This window comes from Epinephelus fuscoguttatus, linkage group LG15 (genome assembly GCF_011397635.1).
Source record: "Epinephelus fuscoguttatus linkage group LG15, E.fuscoguttatus.final_Chr_v1".
NCBI classification, from domain to species: domain Eukaryota; kingdom Metazoa; phylum Chordata; class Actinopteri; order Perciformes; family Serranidae; genus Epinephelus; species Epinephelus fuscoguttatus.
The window spans coordinates 22,953,060-22,971,050 of NC_064766.1; the positions used below are offsets into that span (position 1 = coordinate 22,953,060).

General features: G+C 40.3%; 2 protein-coding genes across 6 annotated transcripts in view; one reads left to right on the top strand and one right to left on the bottom strand.

Annotated features, from left to right (window-relative positions):
* Positions 1–17,991, top strand: part of LOC125901586 (amyloid beta A4 precursor protein-binding family B member 1-interacting protein-like) — an 80,906-nt gene that overhangs the window by 22,190 nt on the left and 40,725 nt on the right. Inside the window, exons 10-13 of one of the 2 annotated variants that reach the window (XM_049597304.1) lie at positions 905–1,015; positions 5,475–5,573; positions 5,708–5,792; positions 6,222–10,785. In XM_049597304.1, coding sequence (XP_049453261.1) covers positions 905–1,015; positions 5,475–5,573; positions 5,708–5,792; positions 6,222–6,355 — 429 coding nt within the window. In that variant the 3' untranslated portion in view covers positions 6,356–10,785. Of the gene's footprint in view, positions 1–904; positions 1,016–5,474; positions 5,574–5,707; positions 5,793–6,221; positions 10,786–17,991 lie in introns of those variants that run through there. The other variant, XM_049597305.1, reaches the window with a different exon arrangement.
* LOC125901585 (abl interactor 1-like) overlaps positions 11,148–17,991 on the bottom strand; it is a 47,305-nt gene continuing 40,461 nt past the window's right edge. For all 4 annotated transcript variants that reach the window (XM_049597301.1, XM_049597299.1, XM_049597302.1 and 1 more), the window contains 2 exons: positions 15,128–15,313; positions 11,148–14,251 (listed from right to left, as the gene is read on the bottom strand). In XM_049597301.1, coding sequence (XP_049453258.1) covers positions 14,076–14,251; positions 15,128–15,313 — 362 coding nt within the window. In that variant the 3' untranslated portion in view covers positions 11,148–14,075. The remainder of the gene's footprint in view (positions 14,252–15,127; positions 15,314–17,991) is intronic.

A 17,991-nucleotide genomic window follows, 5' to 3' on the forward strand; every position in this document is an offset into this window, starting at 1 on the left:
GGGATGTGAGGATTCTTAAAATATGTCTGTACAGATGTGAAGCTTTGACTATATCTGACTGATCTTTAATGAAAGCTGCTGCATTTCTTTCCTCTGTATTTGACTGAGGCTGATGTTTTCAGTTTAAATGTAGTTGAGGGGACAGGTCTGCTCTGCAGCAGCAAACTGATATGATGCTGATTTACATGACGATTCACGTAAAATGGAGGTTGACCCATGAACAAAAATTACAGATCACCTGTAAAGTATTTTTAGAGGCTACTCTGTCATAATTACTACTGGAGACTGCGGTCAAACTGATATGAGTCTGATAACGTTTTATTAAATCGGCATCAGATCTAACAGGACGTGAGTGTTTCTGTGACTTACTGTGCTGGAAACTGTGCGTTTCCAGGTGCCGTTCATCTCAAACGAGTCTATTGACTGCACCTGTGACAGTTATCCTGAGTGACTCTGATTACCCAGCAGCTGACACCAGCTTTGGTGTATCTGTGAGCTGCCACTTGTTTTTTACGTCCTGATGAAGAGTGGGAGCTGAGACATGTAGGCGCTGAGCCCATTTATTAAAGGCTTTTAAATTGTTGCAAAGCAGTGTGCGTTTTATGTTTTGGTTATGACTTATTGCTCACAAAGCAAAGTACAAGTCTAACCTCTCTTTTCTTTGGTCTCATATACTGTATCTTTGGATCCAAACAGCACCTATTTTTTGATACCTGCATTCATGAACTAGCTCTCCTGAGACAATACTGACATTTCCTCTCTTTACTCCACTTTATGTTACCTCCTAAATATCACTGTAAAACAGTTAAAATGCCAGAAATTCAAGTACCGTGTCTTGTGTATAAATGACTCTAAATACACAAACATAATTTCCTATGATTTATTTTTTTTGTCTGTCTGACAGACTTCCAGCGATCTCGCCTGCTTTGTCCATTTTGAAAAAGTCAACATCTACACCACCAACAACTACAAGCAGAAATACAGAGCTCCCACCAACTTCTGCTTCATGCTGAAGGTAGGTGCAATAAAAGTTTAATGAGGTAAAGGCGTCACAGAGCACATGTATGTAATATACCCACTGAGTGGATGTTTATTCTAAGGACTGTTAAACCACCTCGAGGTCTTCTTCCCCCCTTTTATGATATTTTAATCTGCGTCACTGGAAAAAAAGCATTCCTGGTTTGACAAGAGAAGGGAGGGGAGATATCACAGGTTGTCTGAAACAATAAATAACAAGTAGCTCATGTTGCAGGGAGGGACGACTGCTAAATGTTTTCTTTCTTAAAAATCCTACCTACCATCTGTGGTTTTTTATGTTTGAAGACTCAAACAATGTCCCATTCAGACATTTAAGAAGCCTTTTTTCCACATAAATTTATGTTCATATGGAACTACTAGACTTTCAGATGCCCGTCAGATACATTTACATGTAGATACTTGAGGGTTTCTTTTGTTTAACGTTTATTTTTCTGTTCAACACCACCCCCCAAACACAAACACAGACAACTCATTTAGAGCTGTAAAAGTGTCTGGATCTTGATCATCATCATGCACTCAAACCTTTCTGTGTTTTCCAGCATCACATGTCAATCATTGACACTGTGAGGAAATTAGAAACATCTGAATTAACAAAAAAGGTTGTGATGGCAGACACATGGAGGAACTACTGAAACAAGATTTTCTTTCTTTCTGACAAGTAGCTGGTCTCACTAAAACATGGTCAGAGATGCCTCAACTCATGTCTACAATATGTTTAAACAACCCAATCAGCAGTGTAAATGTTGGCGTTGTACCAATCTGCAAACCATGGATGTGTTAAATTTGCACGTTTCATATGTCGTGGGTTTGTTGAAACTGCGTCTTTACATTTTAGTTTTTTAATCAAATGTTTTGACATCTTTGTAGTCAACATGTGGATAGCTTCAGGCACAAGAAACTCTTTGTTAGGCTCAGGAGGACATCACGCTTTTGCTTAAAATACCAGGTTTGGTTGCTACAAACAGTTGGAAATGTGTTGTTAAAAATGCCCCGTTTTGTCACAAGAAACACGGCTGAAAATGTCCCAATATGACATTTAAAAATACCTGGTTTTGTTGCAACAAACAAGGCTGAAAACACCCTGACATGTATTTTTAAAAAAAGAGAGCGAAAAAAATGTTTTGATGCAGCAAACACAGCGGAAAATGCCCCAACATGTAGTTTAAAACAAAAATAAAACATTTGAAAAGCCTTGACACAACAAACATGATGAAAAATGTCCAGACGTGCCATTAAAAATACCTTTTGTTGCAACAAACAAGACTGAAAATATGTCAACTCGTAGTTAAAAAAAAATAATAATAATCCCATTTTGACACAACGTACATGGCAGATGATTGTTCCATCATTAATTGTCATTAAAAAATACCTGGTTTTGTTGCAACAAAAGAGGCTTAAATTGTCTTGATGTTTAGTTGAAAATATTCTGTTGTGACACATGAAACGCAGCTGAAAATATCAAAAAACAGGTTTTGTTGCAACAAACACAGCTGAAAATGTCCTGACATGTAGTTTAAAAAACAAAAGTCTTGACACAACAAACATGATGAAAAATGTCCAGACGTGATGTTAAAAATACCTTTTGTTGCAACAAACAAAGCTGAAAATGTGCCAACAGGTAGTTTAAAAAAATCCTGTTTTGACACAACGTACTGTACACGGCAGAAAATGTTTCAATATGTCATTAAAAAATACCTGGTTTTGTAACCACAGAAGAGGCTAAAAATGTCCTGATGTGTAGTTAAAAAAGAAAGAAAAAACTGTTTCAATGCCTCACAAACACAGCAGAAAATTTCCCGACATGTTGTCAAAAATGCCCTGTTTTGTTGTTTGTTGGTCTTAACAATTGTCTGCTGCTTAGCAGACAGCTCACCTGGGTGTCATACCATCCACCGTCCCCTCCACCTCCTGCTGAGAAACTTAGCTCATAAATGTAATCTGAACCACATCACTTTGGAAATGTTGGTATGATGTGTATGAGACATACAAATGTAATGTATCTGAATGTATCTGTGGTTTGCAGAAATGTACAGTGCCAACAGTTTATCCTGGTTTAAATAAAGCTGTTTTGAGCACCTGAGGGACTTTAGGAGTATGTTTACTATTTCTACTTTACTACTACTACGACCATACTATGTTTACGCCTAATAGGAGTCCCATGCAGTTTAGACTATCAGTGCATTTGAGACTAGAGGGAGAGAAATGGGATGGGGAGGAGAAGAGAACAAAAAGCAGGGAAGAAGTCAGTTGTTTAGAGGTGAACATCTTGGTGGTGTAATCAGAGGTTGCAGCCCTTTGGTGGTATTTTATCATGTAAATGACATTTTAATTCAGGCCAAAGGCAGGCCTGAGCAGAGAGTGGAACAACATGTGGGCTGCCGGTGCTTGTTTGTGTGCTGTTGTTTCATTTTGGGGGCATGCAGGGTCGTATTAGGTATTCCTAGCAGGGATACATGATGTTCTCAGAAGCTGACCTGCAGTTACTTGTTTTTGTTTTTCAAAGAGTCGAGAGTTATATCACGAGTGAACATGATCCCCATCAGCTTGTTAAACAACACTGAATCCACACACTGTGTTCTGTACATGACAACAGCTGCGATCAAACATTAGCATACAGACTGAGAAGAAAGCTGAATATAACGAGCAGGACACTACACATCTGTACCCTGACACTAAGATTAAGATCAAGTGTCAGCAGGAGACACAAATAGTGTTGTTGACGGTAACAGCTCAGTCATGTTGAGGGGAAGTTAAGTGACTGAAAAATAACCAACAAACCTCAACTGGTTTTGTCCATTTGACCTGGGACTGCCTGTCATTGTGTCAGACAAGACTTTCTTAACCGTGAGAACCTGAACACAACAAGTCAGTATAGAGTTTGTGATGACATAGTCACAACTAGGGTCTCCATTTTTGTCTATTTGTTTTTAATTAATTTAGAATAATTAAGAGTGAAAACAGGTCCTGCTTTAACAGTCACGCCAGTGTTGATGAGCCACAGTGCAGTAACAGCTTGGTGTCGGCTGACCTCTGCTGGCTCTCATGTGTACTACAGATGCATAAACTGTCAGCATTTGTATTTAAAGGAGCACTCCACCTGTTTAAAATCTGACAAAATAAACCCAGTGATGTCATAGTAATGTCATCAGGGTAGTCTAAGCTTAAGCTTTAGAGGCTACATGTTTATTACAGAGTCTGCGGAGTTTGAAAGACGTGAACACGTACCAAAAGACACTAATGAGATGCATTATGGGACGTGAAGGATGCAGGATTTCTGGAGCTTGTCCACCGTGACATCACCCAAAGGAGCTCATTCAAGCATACGAGTGATGCTCTGGACATGCAAAAGTTTTCCTTCCACTCCTCATAGACAACAGTCCCCCTCTGGAAAGTTTCCCACCATCAACCATTTCAACCGGTCTTGATCCAAAACAGTAACTTCTGGCGGACTTTAAACCACGGGTGCTGAGGCGGAGCAAAAGCCCTGGGTGCAGCAGACGCCTCTGTTCATCCATGAAGTGGTGCAGCAGTACAAAGTTTAAATGTAAAGTAATCAGTAGACCAAGCAGCTCTAACAAAATGTTGTTTCTGGCGTATGCTCATCACACAAAGCAAAAACAGGCATATATGAATTGAGGAGATGACATCATCGTTTCCCAAGCACTCCATTTTACATGTCCACACACACACACACACACACACACACAGTAGCTGGACTTTTTAAAAACCTGCACTGTAAAAGGTGGCTGCTGCTTAAGCGAGTTAAAGTCAGGATATCTTGCCCTGTGCTGCATCACTTTTGACTCTTCTTTTTTTCAGTATGTCTCTCAAGTCCTCTGATTTTATGGAAGTGCAACTGTAACTGAAATTTTGTGTCATAAGCTAGATGATTAGGACTTCAGTTGTGGCATTTGAATAATGTAAATGGAGTGTTTTCAGTAGATAAAAGTCAGAAGTCTTCAGAGAATATAGTGAAATGACACAAATAATAGGACATAGGAGAGCGTTGTTCAGTTTGGCCCATGTTGAGATGAATGTGAGTGTTTGTGTGTGTGTGCGCCTGGTGCTGCTACAGAGTGTATGTTTTTGCTCAGTCCTGCTGGTGAAGTTAATAAAACTTGGTGATGGCCAAATGAAGCCTCATGGAGCATTTTCTATATTTTCTTAGCCCACTCGATGGCGCTTTTTGTTCAACAAAAGGTTGAAAGCACACTGAATTTCTATTCTTTGAGCCTCTCTCTTTAAACCAGGAGTGCCATCTAGTGGGCTCAGAAAATAAAGAAAATGCTTCATGAGGCTTCATTTGGCCATCACTATTAAAACCCCATTTTTCTGCACCATGAGTACTGCTGCTGTCTGGATGGTGTAACACAATACTCAATCATAGTAGTGCCCCTTTAACATCTCTGCTCTCTCTGCCTGAACTTTTTTCCCAGCATCCCCGCATCCAGAAAGAGTCGCACTACATCAAGTTCCTGTGCTGTGACAACGAACACGCGATGTTGCTTTGGGTGAACTCCATCAGAATAGCCAAGGTCAGACTAGACACTGTCTGTAACACAAATCTCTTTAATGTGAGCAGTGATGGCAGAGAGTTTGAATATATATATGTGTGTGTGTGTGTGTGTGTGTGTGTGTGTGTGTGTGTGCCCTCTGTCTGTGTGTTCAGTATGGGACTGCCCTGTATAAGAACTACCAGGCTGCACTGAAGAGAACCTCCAGTTTTCAAACTCTCCACTCTGCTGCACATAAAGGTGAGTCTACAGGTTAGAACAGGGCCGGTGTATAAAAAAACTATGATCATGTCTCCACAAAATGTCTCCTTCAAGCCCTGAATAAGCCAACAGCAGGCCCACAAAGGTGGTGTGTTATTATATGTAATTTAAGGTCTTATTCAAAATAATCTTTAATGAGTTACAGAAGCAAATAGTTAGCATATGAGGTTAGAACTCTCGATGGAAGCATTATAAAATGTTTGCAATGTATTTTGTAGGTGAAGTATTCCTTTAAAATCAAAATTTTACCCTCTACATACTGGCCCAGGTCAGAGCACTGCTGCTTTTGACCAACAGCAGTGGAGAAAACTGTAGGAAACCAGGAACTTAAAGCAAAAATACAGAACAGGAATAGCACTACTAAAATCCACATTTCTGTAATTAAACCTAATTTAATTGTCTTTACAGACAGATGTAACATTAATGCCCCTCAGAGCAGCCCACGTCTGGGTCCAGCTCCACCCAAAATCACAAATGTTGAAGATGAGCCACCACCTGACTTCATCCCTCCTCCTCCTCCTCCTGGACACACACAAGTTTGAGACACATCTTCACCTTCTGATGTGCATCACGGTTAACTTCAGTTAGCCGGATTTAGCCCATTTAGCCTCCCATATGCACACGTCTGGACAAATATCCAACCAATAATATGATGTCAGTAATGCACAAACATGTAGTAGTAGTGTTACAAGACCATGATGCAAAGAAAATTAAAAAGCTTTTACTTATTCTCAGATGTATAATACTATTTATTTGGTTTTGGATAAAGTCCCTGCAACATATAAATTTTTTGCACCTGTTCAAGCAGCTAGGAAAGACCCTAAAAATTAAGGTAAAGGTAGAAATTATTTTAGTAAAGGACACAGAACTATTGAGGATGTACAGTAAATATCTATCAGGGGAGGCCATAACTGGTCTAAATCCTTGATAAGAAAGACAGAGATGTTGCACAGATCAACACTAGAGACACTAGTCATAGTATTAATTCAATGCCACTTTGACTGTGCTGCCACCTCCTGGTGTGATAGTACACCGCAGTGCATCAAAAATAGGTCCAGAGTACCAACACATGTATATCAGGGTTGTGTTAAAGTTACCTCTTTCTATTCATCTTGATTCAGCATATTTATTACAGCTTCCAGAGACAATCAGAGGCAACCGATTTAATCCTTTTGAGATTCAAGAGTTTAGTGGGCAAATATTTTCAAACTACTTTTAAACACAATTGAATGGAATAAACTTCTAATATCTCTGAAAATAATTGAAGCAATGAGGAATTAAAAGCAGGCTATAAAGAAACAGCCAGCAAATAGTCTCATAGCAGGGAACTTGCACAAATTAACTGAGTGATGTCCTTTTGTTTTACTTCTTTGGTGATTAAATGGATTCTGTATTTGCACCTGTGTATAGTTTTTTTAAAGATTTTTTTTTATTATTATAGTGACGTAGAGAGGCAATAAAGGCAGGGGAGTGAAAGGGCAGATGACATGCAGCAAAGGGCCAGACTCAAAACTGCACCACTGTGATGAGTTCTTATCCATAGTCCATAAGTTACCTATAGTAGATGGTGGTCGGCACAATCCTCAGTTTGGAGAAGCAGGCTGGAGTGCATCCATGGAAGCTCAGCAATGTACTGCTGTGGATGGGGGCAGCAGCAAAACATATTTTTAGCCACCTAAAAAAATCAGTTTAATTGCACCTCATAATCAGAATATTTTCACTGCTCTACCTTACCGTCAGACAGCCCTTTCTGACGAGGAAGCCGTGAATGGCCTCACCTGCCCAACTATGCTCTCGTCAGAGCCACCTGACTCCACTGACAAAAACAGTCATTTCAGCTTGCTGAAGACGGGAGCTGCTTGTCTACTGCTGCCTCCATCAGTTAGTCTGTGTTACTGTATGACTTTGGTAAATCCAAACCGACTCTTGCTGACAAGACACACAATAACATAAACAAACTAAGAGGGCTTTCACATCAGGGACCCAGGCATGGATAGGCGTACACTTGACCCCAAAGTACATTTCCCCTAATTAGAGAGAATACTGTGTACTGTAGTCCAGCCCAGGTGGTCTCAAGTATGGTTAATGTGTACTCTCCTACATTACCCCTCAGGTGTAAACACCAACTATACCAAAACTCGGAAGCAGGCTGTTATTTGACACAACTGCAAGGAGTTTTTACCGGTTATAAAACAGTCAAGAGAAGAGACAAGATGAGACAGGACGAGACAAGCTGCCACTAGTGCAGCACCATCTTGAGAAGAATATAATGCTAATGCCTCTGTATCAAACTGCAAGAGCAAAGCTTTGCCTACTCCACAGGTAGTGATGGCCAAATGAAGCCTCATGAAGCATTTTCTTAATTTTCTGAGCAAAAGGTTGAAAACACACTGAATTGCCACCATTCTTTGAGCCTCTCTTCTTTAAACCATGAGCGCCATCTAGTGGGCTCAGAAAATACAGAAAATGCTTCATGAGGCTTCATTTGGCCATCACTACTCCACAGGCCCCCGCAGATGATGATCCCCAAGGTAGTAGTGTTGTCTGCAACAAACTTTTCTTCACTGTAGCTTAGAAAAAATGTCATGCAGATGATAAGGCAAGTGTACTTGGGAAGGGAACAACATTGCTAATGTGAGAGTGGAGTGGAGGGTGGTAAATTGTACTCGGGCATGGAGGGCATTAATCGGACCTGATATGAAAACACCCTAAATGATCGAGGCAGCAGTAGACCAGCAGCTCCTGTGTTCAGCCATGCTAAATTACTGTTTTTCCCAAAGGAGTCTGGCTTTGAAGAGAGCCATGTAACAGCTTCAGCTCCTCGTCAGAAATCGCTGTCTGACGGGAGGGTTAAGTGCTGAAAATATTCTCAAGATAGCGTACACTGCGGCCCCCATCAATAGCAGTACGTAGCTTAGCTTCCATGGTGTTACTCTTGCCTGCTTCTCCAGACTGGGAGCGTGCTGACTGACATCTACTGTAGGTAATACACTGACTATGGATGAGCACCTCATACAACCCCACTTGAGAAGATCCATACTGTCCTTTATTGGTCCCTTTTAATGGTACACACTCTACCCAGTGAGCTAGTGATGGCCAGGTGAAGCAGTATTATGTGTATTTTATGATGTTTTATGTGAAATAAATCTCTCAAACTTTACGACACACAAAACACACAGCTGTGTTCATTGTTTCAATGAGTTGTTTATTACAAAAAGACTGTACATAAATTTCAATGAACACATCATATGTACAAACTGAGAGGAGAAGACAAATATTGGATTCTGTTCCCATGAACATTTAAGTTACTGATTTTTTTCCCCCCCGTTTCATCATTAAGAAAACACATCAAAGAAAGGCGCCTTGACCTGTGATGCCCTGAAATGCTAGACGTTAAGTGGTAAACATTACAAAGTTCTGCACGTCAGTGGTTGTCTCATGATTTCTCTATGAAAAAGTATAAATAAATCCTTTACATACAAACTGCTAGCGAGCCTTCCTCAGCAGTCTCCGACACACAAAAACAAGTTGAATGCAAAGCTAGAAATACGTTAGGTAGAAAAAGTTGTTTTCTCACAAAAAATTACCTCATGATGGAAAAAATACAATCAAGAATGGGATGTAGTGGCAAATCATTCACTGTAATGACGATACTTTCATGCACAATGAATACTGTTCATATGACCGAGTCGTTGTCTTTTCTGATCTGTGTGGAAACCTGAAAATGTTACCGCTGGATAAAATCCCCCTCACAACATTAGGAAGTCTGTGTCATTTCAAAATAAAAGTTTGTGTTCAATGCCCATTATTCCCAAAGTACATATGATTATGTTTGTTTATGTGACTTGTTACAAACATCTGAGATAAACATTAGCTTCAGTGGTATCTGACAGCGGGTTTTAATGCAGGGTTCAGACTACAGGATATCAGCCCGATTTTAGCCTGACGCAGCTGTCCTTCGGTGTCAGCTCAGATCGTGAACGACAGTGAGTGACGTTTGCGATAATAAATCGTTTTATCCTGTGTAGTGTGTCATAGTCGACAACAACCAACGCCTTGTCTGGGACACCTCACAACGTTCCAACAGAAAGACTAGCATGTTTGATTTTCTTTTTCTTTCTTCTTCCACGACTCTTTCCATCACAGCCATCACTTTGACCAATAAGAACACAGCGATGTGCCACTGTAGACAATTGTGAGGCAACAATACCCCAACCTTTTGGATATGTCCTCTTGAGATGCTACCACACAGAGTAAAAAAGGAAAAATGCTGGCATGAAACAGCAGCGACACTTCAGCAGCCTGATGAGTACTGCGGTTAGCATCAAGCTAGCAAAGAGTGCTAATTCGCCATGATAATCCCAAATGGTGTCTAAACCTTTACTTACAACAACTACAGAGGGTACCAACTTTATTTGAAACTTCATTAGACACAGGCCTTTATTTCTCATGCCCTCTGTATGTTTCTACTTTTAATCCCTTCCTGTTTGCCCTGTTAAATTTAACGCATCATGCTGTCATTTCAAACTCAACACTTCCTGTATCCATTTGAAATTAAAAGCCCCTCATCGCTTCGGTGGAGAGAATCCCTTCATTTTCTAAACAGGCTTTTATTGTGAAACACTTGCAGGAATTTGTTGCGGAGAATTCAGTCACTTGCACGGTACTTCAAATATAGCTCCTGTCATCTGACGGCACTTTTTCCTTACTACAAAAACAGTTTGGCTGGGACATGAACAGCCACAGTGACTGAAACATAGATATTAATAATACCTAAATACCAGACACTGAGATGGCACCTATTCATTCCACTGGAATTGCTCGCCTGGCACGTACACCTGCCTTCTGTTGTATATGGCCCACTGAATATGCACAGTAGTGATTCTCCTGTTGGCCGCGCCCACAAGTTCCTGCTTGGCTCATAGAGTTTACACTGTGATGACGACAGATTTTTAAATCGCTTTTCTTGGCTTGAGGAAAGTTTTACAAATATAAAACCAGCATGGCTCAAAAATTCAGAATATAAAAAGTCGTACTTGACCTTGTTTGTAGTTTGAGGTGTCCTGTCAACAGCTTTACAGACTTGTCTTTTACAATGGTGGTCTATGGGGGGAAAAAAGCTTTTATGGCTGCAATACCGCAAGTGGCCACTGGGAACATTTGCGACAAGGCCGGGCAGCTTGCCAAAGGGCCTGGACTGAGGTACTACTAGTAATAATAGGACAAGAACACTAGACATCACAAACGTCATGTAAGATGACTGGTCGTGGACTAACTTGTAGTCTGTCACGCCAGGCAAGATTTTATGACTCTGTAGTCACCTCATCTGACATAGTGACCGTCAGGACGGGCAAACATGTCGTGTAGTCTGAACCCGGCATCACTTGCACCAACAATCACTTTGCAAGAGCAGGCATCTTATTTTACAAAAGTAGTAGAAATCAGAAGAGAAGTCTTCATATATCGGCACTGTTTTTAAGACCTCAGGATTGCAATTCATTCCTTCACTGCAGTTGGCAGGTGTCATTCATATGCAGCACAGACTGTTTATCTGTGTGTAGACAGACAAAACATACTGTAAGCAGCAGACTGAATCGAGCTTTAGTACATTACCGCTGGGTTGCCTACATTCACTAAAATGCAGAGGTGATTGAATCTGATATATGTTCACCCTCTGGAACAAAGTAATGAGACTAAACTCCCTTGTTACATTTCTGCAGTTTGTAGCGCAGTCTTGGTTTGAGGTTGTTTGGGTTGGTGATTATGGTTATTGAGCACCAATGTAAAGCACCACACCAGCAACCACTGAAAGAACAAGTGTAAAGGTTAGTTGATACTTCTGGATCGCAACTCTTGTGTAAAAATCAAAGCAATGACGGAAATCATTAAGTCATCACAGTTGTTGATAACTAATCAGTGCAGCTATTCCGACACAATGGAAAACAACATGAAACATACAGGTTAGTCCTTCCTCTGCTTCACATCTTGAAGCAATCTCAGAGCTCTGCTACAGTAGCTGGACAGCATCACCGAATATAGTGATCAAAATGATATAGTTGTGACTGAAACATAGAAACATAGAAAAATAAATGTTTATACACGGCCACTTTGCCCTCGATAAAGTTAAAATGGCACTGTGAGTGATGGATAAAATTAATATTCAAGTAAAAAAAAGAAACAAAATGTAAAACATCCAATCTTGGCATCACCTCCACTGACGCTGATGGAAACTCACAGGTGAAACACACTAACTGACAAATGTACTGTACTGGCAGCGTCTCACGTTACAGTTTATATACAAGTTAGAGAACAGAAAGAAACTCCACCAGAAAGAAGAAACTTGTCTTTTTTTGTAATGCATTCTATACACTCAGTTCACCCTTTTTAACAGCATCAGCTGTGGAAGCCCATTTCTGCCAGTGTGATCCAAGAAAAAGATCCTGTCGGTCAGTACGATGAGAAACTTTCTCAAAATAATGACTTGCATATCTCAATGACTTTGAGAGGCTAAGCTCTTTTTAAAAGTTTTCATATATTTTTTGAAATATTACATCATTATTTTGAGATACTAATTAATTATTTTGGGATACTTATTATCTTAGCATACAGTCTCATTTTGAGATACTAACTTGTTATTTTTGAGATACTACATTGTTATTTTGAAAGACTAATTAATTATTTTGAGATACTAATTAATTATTTTGGGATTCAACTTATTATGAGATATAACCTCATTATCTTTGAGATCGTACCTCATTATTTTGAGCTATTACCTCATTATCTTGAGAAACTAATTCAATATTTTGAGATAATAACTCGATAATCATTATTTTGGGATTCAACTTATTATGAGATATAACCTCATTATCTTTGAGATATTCCCTCATTTTGAGATACTACCTCATTATTTTGAGATACTAATTCATTATTTGGAATGCTAACTTGCTATACTATAGATACTAACTCATTATTTTGAGATACTATCTCATTATTTTGAATCTAATTTATTATTTTGAGATATTACCTCATTTTGAGATACTACCTTGTTATTTTGAGATACTTATTCATTATTTGGAATATGAACTTGTTATCTTGACACTCAAACTCATTATTTTGAGATACTAAAGAATTATTCTGAGACTCTACATCATTATTTTGAGATGCTACCTCATTATTTTAAGATACCACCTCGTTAGCTTGAGATATTTCCTCCTTATTTTGAGATACTAACTCATTTTGAGATACTGCCTCATTATTTTGAGATACTACCTCATTATTTTTGAGACTCTTATTTCCACTACAAAGTCATTATTATGCAAAACTACCTTGGTATTTTGAGATACTACTTCATAATTTCAAGATACTAAGTAATTTTTTTTGAGATATTAAGACATTTTTTAAGACAATAACTTTATTTTGAGAAAGTTTCTCATAATGACTCACAGGGTCTTTTTCTGGCGGAAATGGTCTTCCATACATCCCCACCAACACAGAGCATAGTCAATACACAACTCAAGGTTGCTTTTGTTCCCCCTTTAACATCTTGTGATTCAGACATCGACGGCATTGAACATTCAGTCGTGTCCTAATGCACTTGTTGATGTCTGTTTGTCCTTTTAATTTTTTTTCTATAAGGTAAGATGGATGTTTTTGAAAGGAGGGAAGGGTTGGTCTGCTGGTCTACAGTGCAAATAAACGGGTAGGAGCGTCTGCACAGCATTTTATCTAAAGAATGCTACACTGCCTCATCTATTGATGAAATCCTAATAATACTTCACTGTCTGGATCTACTGCATACTGTAAATACTGGACATGTTGGCTGCACATACACCAATTAACACTAAATCTAGATTTACTTGGCATTCTTTGAAATTATTCTGTAATTTCTTGTGAGGCAAAATGTGACTGTTACAGTTTGAAAAGTGCTACCCGACCACCACGATGTAACAGCGGCAGCATAAAGGCCTTTATCTCCTCCCTTTCGTCCACAGTGTAAACTAACAGACCCCAGTCTGAAGCTTCAGCATCCTCCTTCTTTGTGCGACACTTTTATCTTTTTTTATTTATTTTTTTCTTGAGCATAACAAAACCGTGCAAGCACAAGCCCCCCCAAAAGAAAAACCATTTGTAAATCCACCATGGCACTTCATTAAAAATGGGGGCTGTATGAGCTGCAGTTGCTGGACCGCACACATCTGTACATCTTCACGGTTTTACCTCTGTTCAAAACTGCAGTGCCATTCTGGGTGTTTTTTTAATATTTTAGTCAGCATAGTGCATGATCGACTCGACGTAGTTTCCTGGGAAGAGTCCGGTGACGCCGTTACAGACACCTTCGAACCAGCCGTCATCGTTTTTCTTGATTATGTAGATGATGGCTCCCTCCATGAAGGACAGCTCATCCTCCTTGTCCTTGCTGTAGTCATAGATGGCCACAACTGGGAGAAATAACAGAAAGTTGTCATTACAAACCAAATTTACAGGGCAGCTCCATTGTTAGTATGAGGTTCCTACATCGTTCTGTAGTTTTCCAGTAGTGTTTCTTATGTATTCAAATCTGAAAATTCAAATTTTGGTCGAAGTACATATCTTTCAGCGTCAAAATGCTATTTTCCTGAGCCCTTATGAAAACTTTCTCCCACATGACCTGACGCAGGTTTCCACATGATGTTGCTGCTACATATAAACCCACATATTGTCACTGTGAATGCCACATTAGCTCTGCCGAAAATCACACAACGATATAAACAAACTAAACAAGCAAGTCGGCGGTAGACCAGCAACTCCTGTGTGCTGTGAGGTAAAATTACTGGTTTTCTCAATGGAGTCTGGTGGCTTTGAAGACAGCGATATAATGGCTTCAGTTCCCCCTTGGAAAGAGCTGTCAGATGGCAAGGTGAAGCCATGAAATAATCTAAATACAGTGTACACTTAAACTGATGTTGTTGTTTTTTGGTTGGTCCTTTTTTTAAGTGGCTTAAACATGTTCTGCTGCTGCTCCTGTCCACAGCCACCAGACTCTTTTGACAGAAACAGTAATTTTGCCTCGCAGAACACAAGTAGTTTCTGGTCTACCGCTGCCTCTGATCAGTTAGTGTTATTCAGCCTTTCCCATAGAATAGGAATCTATGTATGTATGATGGTAGCTCTTTTTTGTGTCTTTGCTAAGCTAACACTTTTCTCAACCCCCATGCATCCACTGTCAGTGAACGGCGTGTGTGCAAGGTGAAGGCATCAGCGCAGATGGCCCTGCTCTTAAAATAGTTTTTTTTTTTAATATTTAAGATCAAGTAAAGTGGAAAACTGTCACTAACCTTTCTCTAAATAAACCTTGGGGGCCCAGTGGGGGTCTCCGTCAGCGTAGGGATCGCTGTAATGAACCACTGCGGCCTCCTCTTCCTCATAGTCCACGGGTGGAGGAGGAGGAGGGGGAGAGGGCTCCTCAAACACACCCATGTCCTCTGGAGGAGGCGGAGGAGGCGGGGCGGGGCTGTCTGTTACTAAAAGAGGACAAACAGTGAAGGAGATTTAGAATCAGACAGGACGGGAAAATTAAATGAGAAAAAAGCAAGAGAGAGTGCACAGATAATGTGTTTGCTGCTGGAGATACATTTTGAAATGTACTGCAGTGACAGATGAGGTCAGGAGAGCAGAGTGTGTGTTTATATTCCATTCCCAAAATTCAATACTTTTCCACAATCTCTTGTATTTATTGGCTGGATTGGGTCAGAGTGCAACATGGAAAAGCAATCTGTTATAAGAATTTGATCCTATAACTATCTTCAGCAACAACAAATGTCACCATGTAGAGGGACAATGAAACTATACTTCAGTGATAACTAGCATCAATTTTTAGATTTAAAAGAGCGTACATATTATCATGTCACCTGTTTCATATTGACAACCGTCACCTAGACCAGGATCGTTCAACTACACTGAACAAAAATATAAACGCAACACTTTTGTTTTTGCTCCCATTTTCATGAGCTGAACTCAAAGATCTAAAACATTTTCCATATACACAAAAGACCATTTCCTCACAAATATTGTTCACAAATCTGTCTAAATCTGTGTTAGTGAGCACTTCTCCTTTGCCAAGATAATCCATCCCACCTCACAGGTGTGGCATATCAAGATGCTGATTAGACAGCATGATTATTGCACAGGTGTGCCTTAGGCTGGCCACAATAAAAGGCCACTCTAAAATGTTCAGTTTTATCACACAGCACAATGCCACAGATGTCTCAAGTTTTGAGGGAGTGTGCAATTGGCATGCTGACTGCAGGAATGTCTACCAGAGCTGTTGCCCGTGAATTGAATGTTCATTTCTCTACTGTAAGCCGTCTCCAAAGGCATTTCAGACAATTTGGCAGTACATCCAACCGGCCTCACAACTGCAGACCACGTGCAACCACACCAGCCCAGGACCTCCACATCCAGCATGTTCACTTCCAAGATCGTCTGAGACCAGCCACCCGGACAGCTGCTGCAACAATCGGTTTGCATAACCAAAGAATTTCTGCACAAACTGTCAGAAACCGTCTCAGGGAAGCTCATCTGCATGCTCGTCGTCCTCATCGGGGTCTCGACCTGACTGCAGTTCGTCGTCGTAAACGACTTGAGTGGGCAAATGCTCACATTCGATGGCGTCTGGCACGTTGGAGAGGTGTTCTCTTCACGGATGAATCACGGTTTTCACTGTTCAGGGCAGATGGCAGACAAGTGTGGCATCATGTGGGTGAGCGGTTTGCTGATGTCAACGTTGTGGATCAAGTGGCCCATGGTGGTGGTGGGGTTATGGTATGGGCAGGCGTATGTTATGGACAATGAACACAGGTGCATTTTATTGAAGGCATTTTGAATGTACAGAGATACTGTGACGAGATCCTGAGGCCCACTGTTGTGCCATTCATCCACGACCATCACCTCATGTTGCAGCATGATAATGCACGGCCCCATGTTGCAAGGATCTGTACACAAATCCTGGAAGCTGAAAACATCCCAGTTCTTGCATGGCCAGCATACTCACCAGACATGTCACCCACTGAGCGTGTTTGGGATGCTCTGGATCAGTGTATACGACAGCGTGTTCCAGTTCCTGCCAATATCCAGCAACTTCGCACAGCCATTGAAGAGGATTGGACCAGCACCAACAGGCCACAATCAACAACCTGATCAACTCGATGCGAAGGAGATGTTTTGCACTGCGTGAGGCAAATGGTGGTCACACCAGATACTGACTGGTTTTCTGATCCCCCCTCCAGACTCCCCCAATAAAGCAAAACTGCACATTTCAGAGTGGCCTTTTATTGTGGCCAGCCTAAGGCACACCTGTGCAATATTCATGCTGTCTAATCAGCATCTTGATATGCCACACCTGTGAGGTGGGATGGATTATCTTGGCAAAGGAGAAGTGCTCACTAACACAGATTTAGACAGATTTGTGAACAATATTTGTGAGAAATGGTCTTTTGTGTGAATAGAAAATGTTTTAGATCTTTGAGTTCAGCTCATGAAAAATGGGAGCAAAAACAAAAGTGTTGTGTTTATATTTTTGTTCAGTGTATATTGTTCAACGGGCCACATTTTCAGAAAGCAAAGGGCCTGGTGGGGTTGGACATCTCCCTTCTTATTATGTATTTACACTTGACTCAACACGCCACCACACTTTCAAAACTTCTATTTCTCTACATCGCAATTTACATTAACTATTTTTACATTAGTACAACCTGTTAAGCGCAGGGTGCATCTAGCAGCTGGTGGGAACGTGCAGCACCTGATTCGTCCTTGTTTAGAAGGAATACACTGGCAATCCAGGGACTCAACAATGGTCTTTATTTACCACAACCAGGAAGGGACAGCAGTATTTAAAATAGTTGGGTAGGATGTGTTGGAAATATCAGGACATATACATATATGTATATATGTATATATATATATATATATATATATATATATATATATATATATGTATGTATGTATGTATGTATGTATGTATGTATGTATGTATGTGTGTGTGTGTGTGTGTGTGTGTGTGTGTGTGGTTTGTTCATATAAACGCGCACCAGTCTTCATAAAGGGAATAGAGGAACTTCTTGCTTGCTGCTTTGGAGGTTGGCACAGACTAACGCAACCATAAAGTCACACATGATCAAGCTAGGGCTGCTGGGAAATGGTG